We start from the raw sequence: 21,903 nt of genomic DNA, 5'->3' as shown, positions 1-21,903 counted from the left end.
GGCTCATTCCCTCACTCCCCGCAAGTCTCTGCTCAAATGTCACCTCAGGGAGGACCACTCTATTTAAAATTCCAACCTTCCAGGCCTGGCACTTCTGACCTTACTCTGCTCTAATCCTGTTTTGTTTCTGTCACAGCACTTATTATTCTCTAACACACATACATAAATTTATAAATTTATTTTTACTGTCAGTCTATCCCTGCTGGAACATCAGCTTGTGGAGAGCAGAGGTGTTTGAATATTTTGTACACCAATATATCTTAAGTGTGCCTGGCACAATAAGTATCAGTTGTGTGACAGCCCCTTAAAAACTTTAACACAGTGTATTAAAGTAAAATAAAATAATTTCCATAAGTGTGACCCTGATTCGTTAAGAAAAATTAAATCATGGTTCATACACTCTCTTTTAAAGGTCAGGGAAATGTGTATTTTTTAAAAGGTCAAGAATGGTTAAGACTTATTTATTTATCACACTTTTGAGTTTCTACTATGTGCCAGTTGGCCAGAGTACCATGCTGCTGTGAAGAAATTTATGGCAGCACAGACGTTCCTATTCAGGAGTGGTTCTCAGCACTAGATGCAGGTTAGCATCACCTGAGAATATTTTTAAGACTACTAATACGAGCAATAAAATACTAATATTAAAAAAGCTAATACCTAGGATTCATTTCCTAAAATTCTGATTTAATTGGTCTGGGGCAGGCCTGACAAAGGTTTTGTTTAATTATTTCCATGATTACAGTGTATAGCTAAGATTGAAAACCACTGATCTAGAGAGGGCTTATGGGCTTAAGAGATGTTGCTTAAAAAGACAAGCTTTGCTAAACTGGAAAATCACTATCTGGACAATAACAGAAAAATGAGTAAAAATTACTCAAATATATCTGAGTAAGATACTTACATAAGATCAGCAGTACTGCTTTTCTTTTTATATACATTTATAATGTTCTGTCCTTCAAAAATGAATAAAGATAGTATTCTATAATCAAAGTTCTCCTATATTTAGTAAACACTGAAATTCCATTTTTCTTAAATCCAAATAAACAATATTTTCCTAAAGCCTAGTAAAAAGTTTGTCAGGTCAATTCAGGGGGAAAAAATTACTTAATTGGACTATGGCTTTTAGGCTAAGACTAAGTCACAGATAAGGAAAATCAAGCTCTTATGCTCAAAGAGGTATATTATTTTGACACGGTCACGGACTCTCTATTCATGGAGCTTTAGATTTTAAAGGACAAAGTCTCACAGTAAAAATATTTTAATTTTTGTTATGGTCTTTTATGACTATGATAACTCTAAGCAAAAGAAATAACAGGGAAAAAGGAAGAGGAAAAGAGCAAGGCACTAATTTGAAAGTTCCTATGAAAGATAAAACACTGACGGCAGATGTGTTTGTAAAGCTTGGTATGCCAAAAACAGTCTTTCCGTAACTGGGCAGAAAAGGATTTCCTAGAACTAAGCAAAAAAAAAAAAAAAAAAAAGTGTAAAGAATCTTCAAAACTGACTGGTGTCGTAATACAAATATGTATCGTATTTGATATTCCGGAATGGTAGTGTGTAATTCAAAGTGACTTCTAGTGTCAATGTGACTAGGTTCCCTGTTGTTTTGATTAAAATAGCAGATTATCCAAACCTAGGTCATTATTTTGACTAAGTTATATTTCATAGTAACACAATGTGACCCTGTAAGATCACTTTATAGTAAAACTAGGATAACACATGTATTATGTGCATGAAATACACTGATGTGACTTTGACGGTGGTGACAGAGCGATAGGCAAGAAAGACTATATGAAACCTACTTTCTGTATTGTTATAGTTGCATTTGATAATAAAACTATGTACATTATTTTTATATTTAATTGAGTCTCTTATACTATAATTTTAAAACAGTATGTCCAGAGACCAATAGACTGAAACTATTTTCTGCATGGCATCAACAGATAGTGACAGTTTTTTTTTGATGCAACCAAATTCCATCAGTTATTATTATCCTCCATAATATGTTAGCAATTATTAATTTCCACAATGTAGTCAGCAAAATGTAAAAGAAATCAATTTGTCTCCGTTGAATCAGACAGGTGAAATGAACATAAGAAAACATGTTATTTAAAGACTGTCCCTATAAGGTAGTTAATGCTTAGAAGAGCACATGAAAATGGAAGAAGCCAGCCAGCTAACCAATCTATCAGCCAATATAAGGCTACTTTTGAGACCCAATTAAAGTGCATGGCATTGCCATCAATTTCTGAGACAATGAACTATTTTTATGTTACTTTTTTTGGTGGATTGGAGTGGCAAGGAGGAGGAACAGGGCAGCAGAGGAAGGAGGATAAAAGGATGGTTCTACTTGGACCAAAACATTATGTACCCAATAATGACAAAAGACAAAACCATAAAAACAACAAACGGGCATAATAAGAAATTAGGAGAGAGAGTTATCTGCACGTAACAAAGAACATTCTCTTTGTATTCTAGCATTTGACCAAAAGTTTCACAAGTAAGCCAATCTTTTTGAATATTTAAGAGAAGGATGTAGATTTGAGTGGAAATCACCAAACTGAGTTGAAAGGAGGAAAATGCAATTCGTTTTAAATTTTAAAAACTCATCTCTAAATAGAGATAATTTGTCACAACATGAAAGCAGTGGTGCTAAGTACTAAGGACAGTACAGATTTACAAAAGAGCTCAAGCTTCCTCTCTTCATATTACATCATAAAATGCAATCAGAGCATGAACAATGGACTCAGACAGATCTGGGTTGAAATTCCAGTTCCATCATTTACTAACTATGCAAGCTTGTGCAATTTACTTGGTTTCGTTATCTGCAAAATGGGATAACAATAACCATCACTTAAAATCATGACGAAGTTTAAGCAAGATATTGTTTATGAAACATTATCAAAGTACACTTCCAGGGTTTGCTAAATGGAGCCATTATTAGTTAATATTGCTTCTGGCCACGTTTCAAAGCCAGGTAAGTCTGAGTAGTTAAAAGAAACATATTTCTCAAAAGAATCAAACTACATGGCCCTGCCCATTATAGAAATTCTTCTATTTAAAGTAATAAAGATTTTCTTCCATTGTACATGGAAAAGGTAATAGGCAAAAAGATTAACTGACCTTCCCATAGGAATTAGCAATAAAGACTGATAAAATGAATCCTAGTTCAATATATGTGTTCTACCCGAAAAGCATCCACAATGTAATATCTATTGTTCTTTTTTTATTAATTCTACTTAAAGAAGTTTTGGATATATTTCACATAATCAACCTCTAAAGACAATTAGAAGATCTTTCTCTTTATTTTTCTTGTTTACATAGAAAGAAAGAGACGATAGTAGGAAAGAATATTAATTCTTTTATTTTAGTGGCCAGCATGTTTTAAAGATCTAGGAAAAGAGTATTTATATAGAGAGCTTTCTTTTTTTCTTTTTTTAATGTGAAAGCAACCTATTATTCATTTTAATTGTGACCTTGTGTAAGGACATTTTTGGGTACACTATGCTCCCTATGTATGTTTAGCCTTCATGTAAAACAGGTTCATCAGAAAATCCTGAAGAACACTTTGTATGGTTTTTCTGGAAGAGACAGCAAAAAATATTTAGAAAATATTGACAGGAAGCTTACGAATCTCCAAACTAAGTAGGAAAAGCTCAATCCAATAAAACTAAATACCTTAGAAATTGAATCTACACAGCTACAAATGCAATACCACGAATGTGGGCGGCACTGATGCAGAGAATTCAATTCTCTATTTCCTTGAAGAAAAAGAACAGTACATACGCAACAACACAGGGGTACTACAATGGTTAGTTCCCACAGCAGCGAGATATATATATAACACATTACATTTAGAAATATCAGAATAATTTTCGATTTTCAATCCCCCGCAAAAAAACCTTTTATATGAAACAATGGTTATTCTAGAAATCTCCCACTGCTTGACAAAATTAACTTCAGAAAGGTCAACTTACCAACTCTATTACTTCTACATTTCGAACTGATGGGTCAGGCGCCACCTCTGGCCAATTAGATAATTCCAGGTACCCAGTAGCTTTAGCGTTGAGAGTGTGAGATAAAGTGCCAAGCTGGAAATGATCCCTATCTATTAAAATAGAGGAAAATATAAAATAAACAATATGAGCTGTATGTAACAGAGAACAATCCTAATCAGAGCTCAAAGTAATTGGCATATTACCTCAAATGTCAAGGAATAAATATAAACTAGGAAGCTCTTCATAGGTCAAAAAACTGATTTCAGTCCATAGATTACAATAATCTCCCCCATAATGGTCAATAAAAAAGCTAATCAGTCAGTGTGTTTAGAGGTGTTGCTCTGATATGTAGCTTCTCTAAAAATTACTTTACTGTGAATATTAAGAATGACAGCACAGTTAAACAATCCATATACATGTCTTGCCACAAACACATCCAGAATTTTAATAGTTTTTCTACAAAACTGAACTGCTTTTTATCGCCTTACAACAATTAAATGAGAATAAATATGAAAACCAAAGTATATAATCATTTGTTTCCCACTGTAATGGCTACTTGTTAAACTGATAAAATAATTACTCCTTTTAAAAAGCTGGGAAAAATAAGCTAACTTCCATTTTTGAAAAACAAGTTTAAATATAAAGATACGTTTCATGAAAAAATTCTTGGAAAAGTTTATGTAAGTGTACACAGAATATTTAATTAATAACTCACTATTAAGGTGAATTACATATTCCGTATTAAACAAAGCCATCTATTTAAAATAGAAATGAAGTCAACGTCTACAAGAACAACATAGCTTTTATCCATTGTTCAGCTAAATCGTTTAGTAAGAATAAAATAAAATTAGACTGAAATTATTCAGATAAATAGGGCCTATAAAAATATAAACTTTAACTAATTTAAACCTTGCTCTGCAGAACAGATGAATCTAGAAAGCACACTGTTCTTATATATTTATATATGCTAAACATTTATGTTTTCTAAGAGATAAATTTTAAACATGTTAGAAACAGGGCATATAATGTCATAATTTTTTAGATAACATATATTTTGCACTTATATTCTGCTAGTAATACCTTTAAAAGGAGACTCAAGCAGTGGTGCGGGTTTTTGCGCCAGGAATATTTTTTTGGCATATTTACTTAGAGCTCCACTCTTCTCATTCGGAACAATAAGCTGCCTAATAAATCTTGTACGGTCTCTGATGTCGTAGTTTTGATCATACTTGCCGAGATTTAATATGTACTGGGTAAGCAATTTTGTCTGTTGGAAAAAAACAGAACAAGATGAGAATACAGTTATTTATGATTATTGATAACTCTGGATAAACATATTTAAAGAGGTAATAAAAATGAATGGTTATGTCAAACAAATGTTGTTCCATAGGGAATATGCATTTCTAATGCTGCAAATGGAATTCTGAAGCCAAAGCACATGTCCTCTTCAGTACTGGGGAGGTGAATGCTGAGTACTGAGAAGCAGCCATGTGCTAGATTATTAAACTGCTGAAGTGGAAAGAAAGGCATCATTAAAAAAATAATCATATATGGCAAACCCGCTGAAGGGTCTACGTGAGAATAATGAATGTGGAAATACAACTAAAAACATGGCACTCAAAACTTAATCGGAAAAATATGCAGGACATCAAAACATCAGAGAGTATTAGGGGGCTGGCAAACTGCTTCTCCTGAGGTGTGTTTTATGAAGAGATACTGTCCCTGGCATAAGCAGTGTCTGCACTCTGACTGCACTCAGTTACTTTACCCTGAATTATGACCCATTAAAGCAGACACATGAATCACTGAACTGGATTACTGCAAATTATTTGCAGTGCATTTAGCTGTTACTTTTTCATAAAAGCAAGCTGCTGATGCCCTCTAAAAACTAGGATAAAAGACTCCTTCCATTTTTTTTTCCCCATGTTGCTTACAGCCTCTAGTAATATTGGTCATTTATTTATTTATGTTAGAGAGCAACTTATTATAGTAGCTTTTACACTGTAATAAGATTTCCTAAGTCAATTTTTGAATGTACAACATTAACATGTATTGAGATAATTTTAATAATAATTAAATGAAAACAGAAATGTTAACAAAATAGATTTGTATTTTAAACATCAGTTATTTTATTGAAAAAGCATTATTTTAATTTAGAAGGTTACACACATAAAATTGTAACTATAAATTAAATAGGACTTATAATGCATGGAAAAATAAACATCTATATTAGAACATTTTAGAGACATTAGAAATGGATAAAAATAAAATTAATCAAGTCAGGCAGAGCTAAAGATATAGTTCTGCAACAATAAGGCAAAGTACAGGAATGATGTGGTAAACTCTTTAACAATATTAATTCGTTAAGATAATTGATTTGGATAGAAGGCAACCTTCTTTCAGTAACAATCTATTTAAAAATGATTGACCTAGTTTTTAAAAAGTAGAACTATAAAAAAAATACGTAAAAAATGTTACTTTGGTTACCAACAACTGCTATCCACTAATTACCAGACCATGTTGGTCCAAATACAGATAAGAAAAATTCTATGATTCATTTTTAAAGATAATTAGTAAAATATTCACCAGGTGAGTGATACGGGTCAAAGGGAGTGTGGCACACTGGATCATGTAATTAACTTGCTGGAATAACCTGGGAAATACACCTAACCATTAGTTTTCTCAAATGTAGAATGAGAACTTATAATTAGGTTAACTCTAAAGTATATTTGAGTGCTGAGATTTAGAATATGCAACTAAAATAAATCAGAAAAAAGAAAGAAGTCTGGCCATCGCAATTTTTTTTTTGAGCTAGTGGAGTGATTCATACTGCTTTTATTTCTGATCCCAGAAATTAACTTTAAGGAAATTAAATTATTTCAATATATTAATAGACACTATTGAGAGTGAGATAGAAAATTTCAAGTAATTAAAATTATGTGATTTTTAAAATATGTATTTACTGACTGTAAAACTTGTTTTATTATATTGGTGGGTTATGAAACACCTATTCTATTAAAAACATATTTTCAAAAATAATTTCTAAAAGATAAAAACATATCCACGTTCAATGATGCATTAAAAACATAAGCAGAATAATTATTCACTCATACTTATTTATTCATCTACTTTATCAGTTTCTTAGCTGTCTCTATCTCTAAAATCAAGTCATTGGAATTTATCTGAAGAATGTATTTTTATATGGTCTTACTATAAAAAAAAAGACTGCCTACAATCTTCTTCAAAACTGAAATTTATGATCACTAATTATGAAAATGTTGGCATTTTCAACTTATCCTTCGCTACAGAACATATTGTTAATAGAAAAAATGTCCTCCTTACAGTTTGAACAATCTGGTAAGCACAGAGAAAATTCTGTTGAATAAAGGATATTCTCAGTGTGTTCTTTTATGTTAAAAAGAGTAAATATCATAAGCCTAGATATTAAACTTTTCCTCCTCCATTCAATGAAATTATTTTTATAAGATAAAACTTAAAAATAATTCTCTGTACTTTAAAAAATATTTTGCCAAATTTAGGTACTGCAAAATCAACTGCCTTCTCAATTTCATTTCATTCTAAAAAAATATATAAACTTAACCAACAAAAACATGAGACCCATGAAAAAGTCTTTACCACAGTTGAGATACTGCAAATGACACATCTTCTAAAATAAATTTTTTAGGTCTTATCACTTAATGTGTTCAGTTCTTCTCTTTCTTTTATAAAGATGTCTTCCTGTTTGCAAGACTTGTTTCCAAGAATTGTTATTTGCTAATATTTTCAAAAGCTGAAGGTTTTTGGCACTCTATTTGGTGAACACTTTAAAAATTTCCAAATGATTCTGAACCAAAATCTAACAAATATTCAAAAGTTTCATTTACTCTGTTCCCTATCCACCCACCCCAAGCAAAAAAAGCCAATGTGGAACACATGCTAATTTACAAAGCAGTTTTTCACAAAATCACATTTCTAAAACCCCGCTGGTCACATGTAGCAAAGAGCGTATGAAGAGTGTGTGCTGTCATGCTGAAGTATGCTTTTTCAGTATGAGCTTCATCACAAGAATCTTGTAGTTCTGTTAAACTACACATATCAAATATTAGTAAACTTGACCATTACAGTTTTATTTAAATTGGTAGAACAAGCAGAGTGAGTTTGCATGGACCACAATCAATCCCCAAAATATTTGTTCCATAGTTTTCTTAATTAATAAGAACGTTGATATTACCATGACAACATCCACTCAGCGAAAAAGAGTAATTTTACCATCCATGTTGGCACTTTTAAATTTACAATAGCATTTACAGCGATTTTGACAGAATACAGTTCCAAAAGCTTTACTTTGATTTCATTTACACTGACAGAATAAACGTATAAAAGCTTTGAGTAAAAATGGTTGAACTATTATTGAAATTAATTGATTTTCTATTTGAAAACTAGCATCATTTAGGTCCTTTTTTCGCTAATGGAGCTAATACATTAACTGTTACTGCTTCATTTTTCATACGTGCAAAAAAACTTGGGATGAAAAACGAACAAAATTAATTTTTAAAAAAGAGCTATTTGATCTACATGAGATTACGTTTCACAGAGAGGTATGTAAACATATTCAGCACCTCTATATATTTAATTGTTATCTTGAGGCACAATCTTCCTAAAATAACTCCTAACTTTTTAAATAGACACTGATCCTGTTTTAGCAGATTTGCTTATTTTCTGGTTGTTGTGTGGTCAGTGATATCACCATGATTGTCATAGTGGACGGTAAATGCTGACAACATTTTGCACATGGTAAGTAATGAGACAGAAATTTGGAACTTCATTTTTCATTAAATACACACTTCCATTTTAAAGAATTTATTGCTGCTGGATTTCTAACAAAATAAAAGAACTTCCAAATAATAAAATAAATAGGTTTTAGATTTACAGTACACAATAAATGACAAAACTACTCTAGTGAGAGCACTCCGACCACTCTCTTTAATGATGTACAGCAAGGTTGTTCCATCTCTTATCTCCTGCACATATTTTACCTACAACCAACCCCTAACTTTCCATGTTTTCCTCTGGCTCCACTAACTGACGGCTGGGCGCTTCATGCTCTGTACAGGACATGGCGTAACTTGCTGGTACATCAAGTTACCATCAGATAGAACACTTAAACACTTATGTCACCACCGCTGGCAAAGCAAAGGACTTAGATTTTCACACCATTCATCAGGGCACACTTCACTTTATCAGCACACATCCTACACGCTGCTCTGAAAGGGAGAGGTTAGTCATGGTACATCTCAAAAAAGTTGGGAAAAGAAAGACGGAAAGTCTTTCTGATTTAAATGTTTCACATTTAAAAATGAAATCTCTGTTCCCTGCACTTGTATCTTAAAGGCCACTAGACAAAACCACAGCAGAGGTTCGAAGTACAACTTAGAAGTCTACAAACTTACTGTGTCTTATTTTAATGCAATTATTAATGATACTCTATCATTAAAAAGGAAAAACTTGCACTATATCCTAAACTGGATGGAACAATGAGACAACTGACAATATATAAGATCTGTCCTGGGCAACGGTCACAAAGAAAATAGACATGATCACGTAAACAATCATGGCATTTTAATGTGCCCAAAGGCTCAATCCAAAAACAGATGGAACATTTAATAGTACGTTTAAGTAGGTTTTACTTATCAAATTGTATAAGACAAGCAAAGAGAATAATACAATGTACCCTAAATAAAAGAAATATTTAATATGACTATTAAATTTTTATTTCATATTAATTTTCTTGCTTAGATTTAAGGAGTTATTTTTGGTACCAACTAATGGCCAGTACTATCCAGATCCTACTTACAACAACTACTTTCTCTTTGGATTAACTATAAGTCCCTGTGACATAAGAAAAATGAATTTTGGGAGAATGCTATATAAATACTGAGGAATTCACTATTTTAAAAACTTCTCAAAATATGGGTATCATATGTTTACCTAAATTCTCTGACAAGTAATAAACTGGTAAATATTTGTTCAAACAATAGCCTTCTTCAAATATTATAATAGGTCATCACAAAATTATAAGTGTGCAATTCAGTGGCATTAAGTACATTCACAGTGTTATGTACCCATTACCACCATCAATCTCCAGAAAATTTTACAGCTTCACAAACTGAAATTCTATACCACTTAAACAATAATTCCCTGTTCTAGTGCTTCTTACGTTGAGTAATTTTGGATTTATCTTGGACATTATAAATGTATATTGTAGAGATGTTGTTATATCCTATAATGAATACTGGTTTTTGTTTGTGTTTGTTTCAGCAGGCAATTACAGACTTCATCTCTTTAGTGCTGTTCAAATTCCAGTTCAGTTTCTTTATTCTTAACTGTGCTGCTCTGAATCCATCCTACACATGTGTGGTTTGGGGGTAAGCCAGAGACTTCAGTAGAGTTATTTGCAGATACTGAGGCTTCCCGCATTGGCTTTCTCCTTTCTAGAATCCCCCCTTAACTTTCCAACATCTTTGGAAATAGTTTTCCTAAACTCTGTCTGTCCTCTACTTCCTCAGGCCAGAAGGACTCTGGGTTTCCTCCTGGAGTTTTAGCCTCTATGCATAGTGCCAAATGTATCAGGATAAAAGCCACACAAGTGGGGAAATTCACTTTGTGCCACTCTCTTCTTTCACGTGTCAATTCTCCTTCAGACTCTTTCTACTTTTACGTACTCTTTGAGATGTCAGGCAGTTGTTTACTTTTTGTATTTTTCCAGAGTTTACAGTTGTCTGGTAGGAGCTTTTTCAACCATACCAAAAGCAGACTGTTGACTAAATTTTTAATTCCTTTTTACACTACGTAAAAAGATTTTGAGATATTAAAAAAGTTTATTATTCAATTATTCCTTGGGCATACAAATGAACATAATGTGCTAAACCTGGTTTCCCTAGTTCAGTTTTAAAGATGGCTAAAATAAATATGCATAGAAAACAACTTTTTATATTCAGGTGAAAGTAATCATTTCAGTTTCTGTCTCCTATCCAATGAGTTATGAATTACACAACTTAAAAGCACTGTCAAATTGATGTTACTTAAAAATCATTCTTTAATGCTAATTTTCATGTATGAATTCTCTCAAACTCCTTTTCTTGAAAAATGAGAAACTGCAGAATAGAATACAGCCCTACAGAATACCTTCATTCATCTATTTTTATATTTAATCATTTATAAACAATGAGTTGCAGGGGGAGGGTATAGCTCAAGTGGTAGAGCACATACTTAGCACCCATGAGGACCTGGGTTCAATCGCCAGTAACTCCTCTAAAAATAAATAAACCTAATTACCACCCTCCACCAAAATAAAATAAATAATACAGTAATAAAATATTTAAAAAAGCAATGAGTTGTATAAAAGTATATGCAAAAATTTGCTATATTTTCTAAATATCACTATGTTCTCATCAGCTGGTGGTGCAGTCTACTGAGTATCTAGAAGTATCACTAAAATATACAACACTTCAGAAACCATGCTCTAAAACTTCAGTGAGTAATACAGTTCAAGAAAAAAAAATCTGAGTGCAAACTATGTTATCTTCAAATTCACTAAATAAAAAGACATGGAATCCACTCTACAGTTTCTGAACACAAAGCACTATCTTTCATTACTGGTTACTTACAGCTCCAAAGAAGAGGGCCAAGGACAGAACATTCACTCAGTTTTGCAAAACCACTTTCAGTCTTGATTAACATACTAATTTTCTTTTCTTTTTCTTTTATGATAATCTATAAGCTAGATTTATTTAAAGCAGCCAAACCATTGTTATGATAGTCATAACAATCATAATATTCTAGGTGTTAAGTTAACTTTGACAACACTGCATGGACTTAGTGAAAACAGAGAGTGTCAGGCTAACAAAGAGTTTTTTATCAATAAACAAGTAACTCAACAGCAAACATAGATTTCTTTTTTTTGCTCAGTTTCTTAAAGTAACTCGTTGCATGTATTAATCTACACAACACTTGGAAATGATTAACTGACTCCTTTCAAAGACTGACTTAAAATGTAAAGATAAAACCTAAATAATAGAAATATGCTCAAAATACTTGCAATTATATATATTTGTTCACAAATTTTGTATACCAATCAGCAAAAGCTATAAGATAACTCATATCACAATTAGGGATGAAGACAATCTGAAACCACACAGAAATGGCTCTGAGGAATCACCCTGAGGCATGTTATCAGCTTACTGAAGAATGAGCGTGGCCCACGGAAAGGCAGAAAGAGAGGGAGACACGTATAGACAGATACACGACAAATACAAAAAAAAGAGGGAGAGGAGAGAATGGCAGAGGCTTTAGACTGCGGTCAATGGGGGTGGGCGGTGTGTACGTGAAGGGTGTCAAAGAGATATCAAGGAAGAAAGAGTTTTAGAGAAGGAGGGACACAGAACAGAGAGAGAAGGAAAGAGGGGGTAAAATCATAGAGGCTAAGTAAGAGCCAGAAAGAAAAACAGAGACAGGACACAAAGCATAAAGCCTACTAAAAGGCCTAGCAGCAAAAGGGCAAAACTCCTTTCCCTGACTCACTGATCAGAGTAAGTCCTCCACCTGTAGAGGTCAGCTATTAAATACAGGAAGAAGAATGAGAAAGATCTTATTTTTCACATAGAGATGTTGCTATATATTTATACACAGAGGCTATTCCTCTTACCAACAGTTCCTTGAAGTCATCTGACTTAAAAAATGAATATTCTAAACTGCAAATCTGGTCAATTATATACAACTACTGAAAAATGTTTAATGCTTTCCCCTTCACAAGGAGGACAAGGTTCTGAGCACCTGCCACTCCAAATCCTGGCCTTGCCTACCTTCCAGACTGAGCTTTACCTTTCCGGAAAGCACCAAGCTGTTCCATGACTCAGACCCCCTGCTCTCCCCTTTCCTTCTTCTGTATAGTAAAGCACTCCTCACAGCCCTTCGTCAAGAGTCTAGTTTATGAAACTTTCCCTGACCTCCCTCCTCCTCCTATTTCAGACCTTCAATAACTTTCTCCTCTGGAGTCCCACTGTATCATAATATTTCTATTATAGCACTGACCACAAACTATTTCTTTTTTTTAATGTTTTTCTCCTCTAGTAGACCAAAATGTCATCTCTTTACACCACTATCTGAAGTAGAACCTTAAAGAAATGGGAACTTAGTAATTGTTGAACAGGCAGACTAAGGTATGAATGTCTAGACCTTAGCTGCTTGATTAGAGCAAAGAGGAAAGTAGATTTCACATAGGTAGACTAAGGATTAATCTCTTACCTGCTTGGAGTTGGTTAAATACAATTTTGCTCCAAGATTTAAAATCTGCAGTTTTACCAAATCATCTTCACTAGTGAAGCTTTTCGCCATCTTCCTCAAAACATCAGGGGCAATTTTAGGAACCCGTTCACAATTTTCTCCAATCAGCCAAAGGATACTTGCTCTAGCCACAGGCACCTAATATTACAAGCAGATTACATACGATTAAAAACAAGTATTATAAATAAGATAATCACACTCTTCTTAATATTAACATAGAAAAGGCTTTAAATGTTATAAAGCTGTTTGCATCTATTAACTCATTTAATGTATATCCACGAAGTGCTCTTTAATTTACGAATGTTCTTCAGTTACCAGAAAATCTCATTAAAACTGATTTCAGAGATAATGCTTAGAAAAGACTCATAAAGGAAAAATCATTGGTCTAGAATCTTGATGCTATCAGAGATCTGCAAATTCTTGGGCCAAATCTGGCTGGCTATGCCAACTGTTCACCATTGTTGCTGTTTCTGTGCCACATGAGCAGAAGAGCAGTTGCGACAAAGACCATAAGGCTGAAAATATTTACTTATCCGGTAATTTACAGAAGTCTGTCAACCTCTGCTCTTGGGCATTGCTTCACAAAACTCAATGCCCGTAAAAATTATCTAAGGTTCTGACTAAAACTGTAGGGTTTTGGTATCAGTTCCAAGACAGTAAGTCTCGGATGGGGCCCAGGAATCCATGCTTTATGAAGCATCACAGATGATTCTTGAGACAGGTGGTCTGCAAACCACATTTTGAGAATCCATGGGTAATACAGAAAAAAGAATACACCCATTAAAGACAATGTTTCCAAACCAAAACTGTTATTGTCCTCTATGCATTTGTATCTAAAGCACTGAAATAAATAAAACTGACAAAATCACCAAGGCTTGCTTATAAAATCATGAATGCTCATCTATTATTTGGTTATCAACAAAAGAAAACAGGGAAAAAATAAATTTGTCCAATATTGCATTTTGCCGTTATATATATACTTTTAATAAAGTACATTTTCATATAGTTTGTTTCTTTTTTATATATTTTTTGAAGTATAGTCAGTTTAATTATAAATTGTCAATTTTAACTTGTTTCTTAAAAATAAATGTTCTGCTACAAATTGGAAATCTTCCACCAGCACCATTAAGACCAACATTTTATTCAGAATATGCAAATTAGTTCTATTACTATTTGTTTATTTGTATCCTCCTCTATTCCAAAAGGAATTTGAAAGAGTATGTAAATTAGTTTCTGTGAACATTTTCACCTATTATAGAAAATGTGCTTTCTATAATAGATGAAAAAGCCCACAGCTATCAAGAGGAGGCAGCATCACAAGAGAGAAGACTCTTCCTGAAGTCCTTCTCCAGTGTCTCAAATAAAGTCCTAATGTTTTCATCATAGTTTCACAGCTGTACACAGTGTCACTGTTAAAGGAGCAATAAGGACCTTTGCACAGCTAGCATTTTATCACAGTATCTACCACCTCAAATTCCTTCAAAACACCCACTTCATGAAATAATGTAAAACTACTAAGAGAATCAGAATGAGGTCATTAGAAAACTTTAAAATCAAGTATACATTTTCAAATATCATAACAGCATCATCTTTAATATTAGAACAAGTTTTTTAAGAGGGACGAAATCAGTACACTTATGTAATAAGTGTAAGTACTAAGTACAAGTAATAGTGAAATACTAAATGTTATTGCAGATCTATTCACACAGTATGGTAAAACTGAGACCCTTAATGTGTACCAATTTCTGAACAGAAAGAGGCTATTTCTAATGTTCCAAAGGTTACACTGCATTAAGACCTTACTCCCAATCTATTATTTTAAATTGGGCTAAAGAATAGTAATTGAGTGGTACATTAAATTTTCCAGTATGAAGCAACTGAAGTTGCCTGCCATAACGAAAAGTACCTCTAAATAAGAATATATGGGCAACCTCAGATTTCAGTTATGCTAGATTTATTTTTCTTAAATATTTTATTATATATTGCTAGTATAAAAATTAGAATTCTATGACATATCACAATCTATTACCCCACTTTAAGTAATTTTCCTCTGGTTACGTACTTTTTAATTTTTTTTTTGCAATTAAAAAGACAATCCCCAAAAGGACTAAGATTTTGTTTATATTCCTATACATTAATATACTAAGATTAAAATATTTAAATACTCTGAACATTCAAAATGCATACATTTAGAATATATTTCTTTAAAAAATTAAAAACCAGTAAGTTCTAATGCTCAAAGTGAAAATCTCAGGGTGGTGGTTGGTAGTGGTGGTGGTGTTGGGGGCCAGGGTAATATTCAGAGGTTCTAGAACTAAGGTAATAAAATTTCTAGTAGACATATAAAAAACTTAGAAAACTTCTCCACAGGAAGAAATAGTATCGATATAATATAATAATACCAATCTTTCAGTGATGGCATTAAAAAGCTTAGAAAACTGACAAACCGAAATGTTTTTGTGCATTTGGCTGGAATTAGAATCGTAAGATTTTCAGGTTCCAGCCTTCCCTTTCTGTCCCAATTAAGTTATAGAACTTTTATTTGTACACCACTGATACTGTGAATCCATGGCCACTATTTCCAAAGATCTAAGCAACTGAAAAAAAAGCAAGTTAAGAAAATTAGTCATTTTTTGTTCTCCACAGTCTTTTCAATCACAGAATAAATAGGAACACTGAACTAAAGCCAAACTAGTAACACACATGTACGCACATGATAAAATACTTTCATTATGAACCTCTGCTTTTCAATATTTTCAAAGACAAACTGGATTGTAAATGACTTTGCCTGATTCTTTATTCTAAATGCCCTGAGCAAGTGGTTAAGTGCACTTTTTAAACCTTCTACCAGAAGGCAGTTTCCACTGCCATTTTAACCCATTAACTTGCTTGCAAAAACGAATAATGTTTCCTAGCTGACCACAGCAGTTATAGAAAGACACCTAGAAAGATGTTACAGATCACACTGTAAGCAGTTCAATTTAAAAGCTATTGTGTTACAATACCAGCTCACTGCACGATGCAACAGTGTAAAATAAATCCTGTAAAAACATCAATTTTATTTATTTAAATGTCAAAGCCAAAATCAGTAGACATCTAAGCAAACTGCATACAAATAGCAAATCAGATCCAATATTCCGTATCTGGACTCGATAAGCATTAAAACACTTAAGTGTGAATTAAGTGGGGGTGGCAGGGCAAGTGTAGTTAACTTGTGAAATAGCTGGCGTTCAGCGAGGCACCTGAGCAAGGAGTACATAAAGCATTACTTCAGGCTTGCTCAGGAGTCTTTACAAAACAAATCTTTCAACTGTCCTTTCAGGGTATGAAATCCTCACCTATCCCATTAAACATGTGAAACCTTGTTAGAACAACCCTCGGGTAGTCTGCATTTTATTCTGAAAGAGCTTTGTTTCAAAAGCAGTATTTACTACAAATGAAGGCTACTTCAAAGGTTAAAATATTAACAGAACATATAAGTTGACAGTACCATCACATAAATTATTCAATATAAATAAAATGTTTAAATAGAATTAATTTAAGTATTAGTTTTCAGATTTTCAATTATGCCATTTACTGAATAACAAATGGAATCAAAGTCTTGAATATGATAACATCTATGTTCTCTTCTTAAAAAAAAACTACATAGCTAACATCTATTGAGCTCTTACCATATTTTACTGGCACTCTTTTTTAAGTACTTTACCTGTTTTCTCGGTCAATTATCATAAAAGCCCTATGAAGTAGGCTCTACCATTATCTCCACTTGGTATATGATGAAACTGGGGCACAAAGGAATTAAGAAACTTGCCCAACATCTCATAGCTTGTGAGAGTTCACCATGGCCACTGGGCAGAGACAATGAGTGTGCTATATACTAGGGAGAACACTGGCCAGCAGGGCAAGGAGACTGGTTCTGGTCCCAGACTGATCATGCGTATCTTGGAGACAAACAACTTCACCTCACTGGGTCTTGTTTACTCATTCATCAAATGAAAGCTTTCTCCTTTGTCCCTGTTCTTCCGCCACACTGTGCAATGGCACACTTCAGGCCTCCTGCAGCTTCTCCAGAGCCAGCCCCTTTTTTCAAGCGTTGTTCCAGACCTTCCTCTCGCCTGTTCCCACACTCATGCACATGGGGCATTTTCCACTTCCTTTCACCTGTGGTTTTATGGATAAGTAAGGTGGCCAGGGTGGGAGGAGGTCTGGCTGTCAGTTCTGTTCCTCTCACCCGAGAGGGTCCATGAGCCCAGGATTCTGTCCAGAGAAAATGGCTTAGGCACTCTGGGAAAACGTGCTCAATCGTGTCCTCTTGTCCTCTGACACTGGTCAGACAGGCTCTTTCTAAAATCCAGGGGTCCAGGATTTAGGTGAAATAGGCAGAGATTCAGGAAGAAAGAGGTCCCATTTCAAGCTCTCAGGTTCAGTTTTAGAATCACTTGCTCCCATTTGAGTGTCATCAGGTACCTGGGCATTTTAATAAAGCCCTGCTCTCTTTTCTACTTGGCTGTTGTTCTTATGTGAACAGGTCTCTTAACTGGAGCAGAGATTCTGGGGACTCAGTAACTCCCCTTTCCTGATTTTGAAGCTACTGTCAGCTATCTCCCTCACCACATTCTTCTGCAATAACTTGTGCCTCCACCCCCTGACCACTTTTAGGGTTCTGCATCACCATCTGTCTTGCTTTTTTCTTCCTTGTCCCACTTCAAGCACTGCAGGTTCCTGCGATGTGTAAATAGCAACAATTCTTTATCACCTTTTCATTCTCCAAAACTTCAAATTTTTCTGTAGAATTGCATATCATTGTCTTGTAATTATTTTAATCTCTCCTATATCACAGTCCCAATCTGTCGACTTTTGCTCTCTCTCCACCTTATCAGAATCAGAAGGGGTTCTATTTTATTATCTTTCCATAGGACCAGATTTAAGATGTATTTATCAATTTCAACTATCCTTTTTTGGTATTCTATTTTACAAATCAACTTTGATACCTCTCAGGTTTTTACGCTTTGTTTCATTCAAATATCTTAGGACAAACACCAAATTCTTTTATTTTTGGTCTCTTTACTTTAAAAATGGTGGCAGTTACAGCTTTAGTCATGTGCCACACATTTTGAAATAAAATGTTTTCTTTTTCTGTTTTTTTTTAAGTTTTCATTTTTTTCTTTACAATTTTTCTGATCTAAAAGTATATTTCTTACTTCATAACTTGTCTGAAAGCTTTTTATATTAGTTAATTCTTATGTTATTGCCTAAGGTTAAAAAACATAAAAGCTTTAAGTTTACTTTACATCCAAATACATGATTTCTTGTAAATGTTCTATGGATATATCCATAAAAGTGGGTATTATCTATTTCAAGAGATATGAAATTTTAGCTATACTTACTAAATAAAATATTTATTCTATTATTTAGTTTTTCTATGTCCTTACATCTAAATCTTACTTAAAATCTCCTAGGTTTATCTACTATGAGAAAAACATATTAAAGTCACCTACCAAAACTGTATTTTATCAGCTTCTCCTTGAATTTCCAATAGATTTTTTCCTTATATATTTATTTGGTTGCCATATTTTTTGTGCATTTGGTTTATGCTTCTTAGTTTTTTAGTAAATTGGCCTCTTTTTTCATTTTATAATGTTTTATTTTATCCTGTTAAATGCTTTTAATTAATTTAAAATCTTACATTCTTGTTCATATTCACTTAATATTTCTTAACCTTACTTCTTTATTTTCAACTTTTACCATTTTGATGATGGTGTTTTAATTATAAATGGCATCTATCTAGCTTTTGGTTTTCATTCCAGTTTGAAAGTCTGTCTTCTAATGAGAGAATTCAGTCCATTCAAATTCAGAGTAGGATATATTTGACTTTTACTCTTCCATTTTACTTCTTGATTGTAACCCTTCCATTTTAATTTTTAAAATTCATTATTTACTTTACATTTCTGTTTTCTTTTTTTCCCTTAGTGGATTTAGAATTCCCACCATACTTTTGTGTTCCACTAATGGTTATGTTCTGTCTGACAAAAGCATAAAAAAACAAAACAAACAAACAAACAAAAACAGGCTTTGCTATATAGATCCGTAAAAAAGCATTTACTTGGCTAATATTCCAACAACTGTCAGAAAGTAGATGCAATCAAAAATTTTCCGAAGCCCCACACAGAGACATAATCAAACACAACAAATTCTTCCAAAGAAGTCTGAGGTTTGCTCGATATGAGTCTCATACACTGCCATAGGTTTCGTGTATAAGCAGCTACATTCACCTGGGAGGCGAGAACTCTACCATTGAACCACCAATGCCCCGTCAACAGCTACATTCACCTGGAAGCCCTACCGCTCCCTTGTCATTGCCTCTTCCTTTTTAACGAGACCAGAACAACTTTAAGAACACAAGTTTTAACTAAATTCTGCACAAGATGATTGGGAACACAGAACTCCTCTTTTTTTCGCATAACTAGACACATATTTCTCCACCATTCCTTATAAACAAGATACTATTTCCCCTACCCAAACCCACTATTTTCACCCCAAGATAATCTATTTTCTCCTTACTACTTTTTAAACACAAGGTGAGAATACTAAAATAATTTCACCTCCCTCCACTGCCTTCCTCCCATGAGACCTTCAAAACACTTTTATTCTGCCCCCATCCCTTCCTACCCCTATGTTTTCTAAGATTCTTCAATGTTTTCAGTTTTAGGTTATTAGAATTCCCATTATATCATGCCCCTTCTTTTGCATTTAGCACTTCTGTTAGACATTCCTAGTCTATCTTTATACACTTAATTATGTGTATAAACTTATACATACACTCATGTATGCATCTCAATTCTTGTCTTCCCCTATCTAGAATGCCCCGCTTTGGGTCATTAGTTCTTGCTTACAATAAAAGTGGTTCGTAGTAGAAGGTGTAACCCTTCTCTAGAAGGTGTCTAACAGGGGTACGAATATTTGTGATTGTTACAATGACTAAAACTACGACTGAAATTTGATGCTTGATACAAAGGGATCCTGGATGTCTATCTCAGGAGACTTGAGAAGGTTTACCCTCTCATCTCCTATCAACAGATCACTGACAATAATGTCAAACATCTGTTCTACATATGTGCAAATATGGACCAACCTAATGCCAAATTTGTCAATAATTTGGGGGAATCAAAACAACAATAAAATCCTGACCAGGTTGGTGAGAAGGCAAATGAACTGAACACAAGAGAGAAACAGACTAGAAATGCAAGACAGATATAGCATGATGTATTGGCTAAGAAAGCAGACTTACTGGCAACATGACCTTAGGCAAGTTACTTAACCTCTCTGTGGCTCAGTTTTCTCTGACGAGAAAATCAGAATACTAACAGAACCTACCTTTCAGAGTTATTATTAAAATTAATGATTTATATTTTTAAGTTGCTTAGAATACTGCGTGGCATATAATTAGCACTATAGGAGTTATGTTAAACAAATAAGCACAATATAAAAGGAGCCAGAAGAATGCTTACTAAATTTAAATCTTATCAAGTTTGTCTTCCTCAAAAACTTTAACTATAGCCATGATCATAATAACAGCTCACACTAAGCACTGTTCTAAGTGTTTCATATATGTTGATTCATTTATTCCTCACAATAGATCAATCCTATTGTTACAGAGGAGAAAACTGGAGCAGAGAGTCAAGTAGCTTGCTTAAGTTCACAAAGCTAGTAAAAGGTAGAGACTAAATTTGAACCCAAGTCATCTGGTTTTCATATCCACTCTCTTACCCTCTCACATACAATCTTTATAAGAAGTCCTGACTTTGATTATTAATCAACAGTAAGAGTAGATATGAAGACAAAGAACTCTCTGGTGAGGATGCGGAGGAAGATCAGATGCTAAGTGAACCCTGAGAGTGTTATTCTTAGCCTTAAGATAAATGTGTAACTGCTCTGCAAGCTTTAATAACACACTGAAGGAAAGAAGACTTTGCCACCAGAGAGATTAAAAATTGGTCCTGACTGGTAGGCTCCAAACCTAGCCATCTATTACTTTTAACTACACAAATAAGATCCCTCTGAACAGACTCAGTATAGATTACTTCATCTTCAAACAAGGAAATACAGCTGACCCTTGCACAACACAGGTTTGCGCTGCCTGGGTCCACTTACACACAAATTTATTTTTCAATAAATAGACAGTCAGCCCACCATATTCCCAGTTTTTGCTACACAGATTCAACCAATCTCAGACGGAAACTTCCATCAGTGGTTGGTTGAATCCATGGATGCAAAACCTGCAAATACAAGGGCTGAGTGTAATATACTGACTCCCGTAAACTACAACTCCTCTAGTTATAGAACATTAGCTGTCAAACCAACATTCCAAGGATCTGCAGAGTAAAGGACAAACACAATGGAGAAGGGTTTGAAGAAAAATCAGACAGAAGCCAAGGAGAGAGAATGTTTCAAAAGCGAAGAGGTGGTCAGCAAAACCAAATGCTAATGAAGGATCAAGAAAGACGTGGACAGCAAATAATCTACTGGATTTAATGAAAAGCAGATAGTGCCCTTGGAAAAGAAG

The 21,903-nt window shown here is 33.8% G+C and overlaps 1 protein-coding gene across 1 annotated transcript in view; it reads right to left on the bottom strand.

Annotated features, from left to right (window-relative positions):
• The window catches only part of AP3B1 (adaptor related protein complex 3 subunit beta 1), a 221,021-nt gene that overhangs the window by 86,574 nt on the left and 112,544 nt on the right, over nt 1-21,903 (bottom strand). Inside the window, exons 15-17 of the mRNA XM_072958469.1 lie at nt 13,302-13,478; nt 5,079-5,265; nt 3,978-4,108 (exon numbers count right to left, since the gene is read on the bottom strand). Of these exons, the coding sequence (XP_072814570.1) occupies nt 3,978-4,108; nt 5,079-5,265; nt 13,302-13,478 (495 nt within the window). The remainder of the gene's footprint in view (nt 1-3,977; nt 4,109-5,078; nt 5,266-13,301; nt 13,479-21,903) is intronic.

Source organism: Vicugna pacos, chromosome 3 (assembly GCF_048564905.1).
Source record: "Vicugna pacos chromosome 3, VicPac4, whole genome shotgun sequence".
In the NCBI taxonomy this organism is placed as follows: domain Eukaryota; kingdom Metazoa; phylum Chordata; class Mammalia; order Artiodactyla; family Camelidae; genus Vicugna; species Vicugna pacos.
The sequence above is the reverse complement of the archived record's forward strand: the minus strand, read 5'-3'. Positions and strand labels throughout refer to the sequence as shown.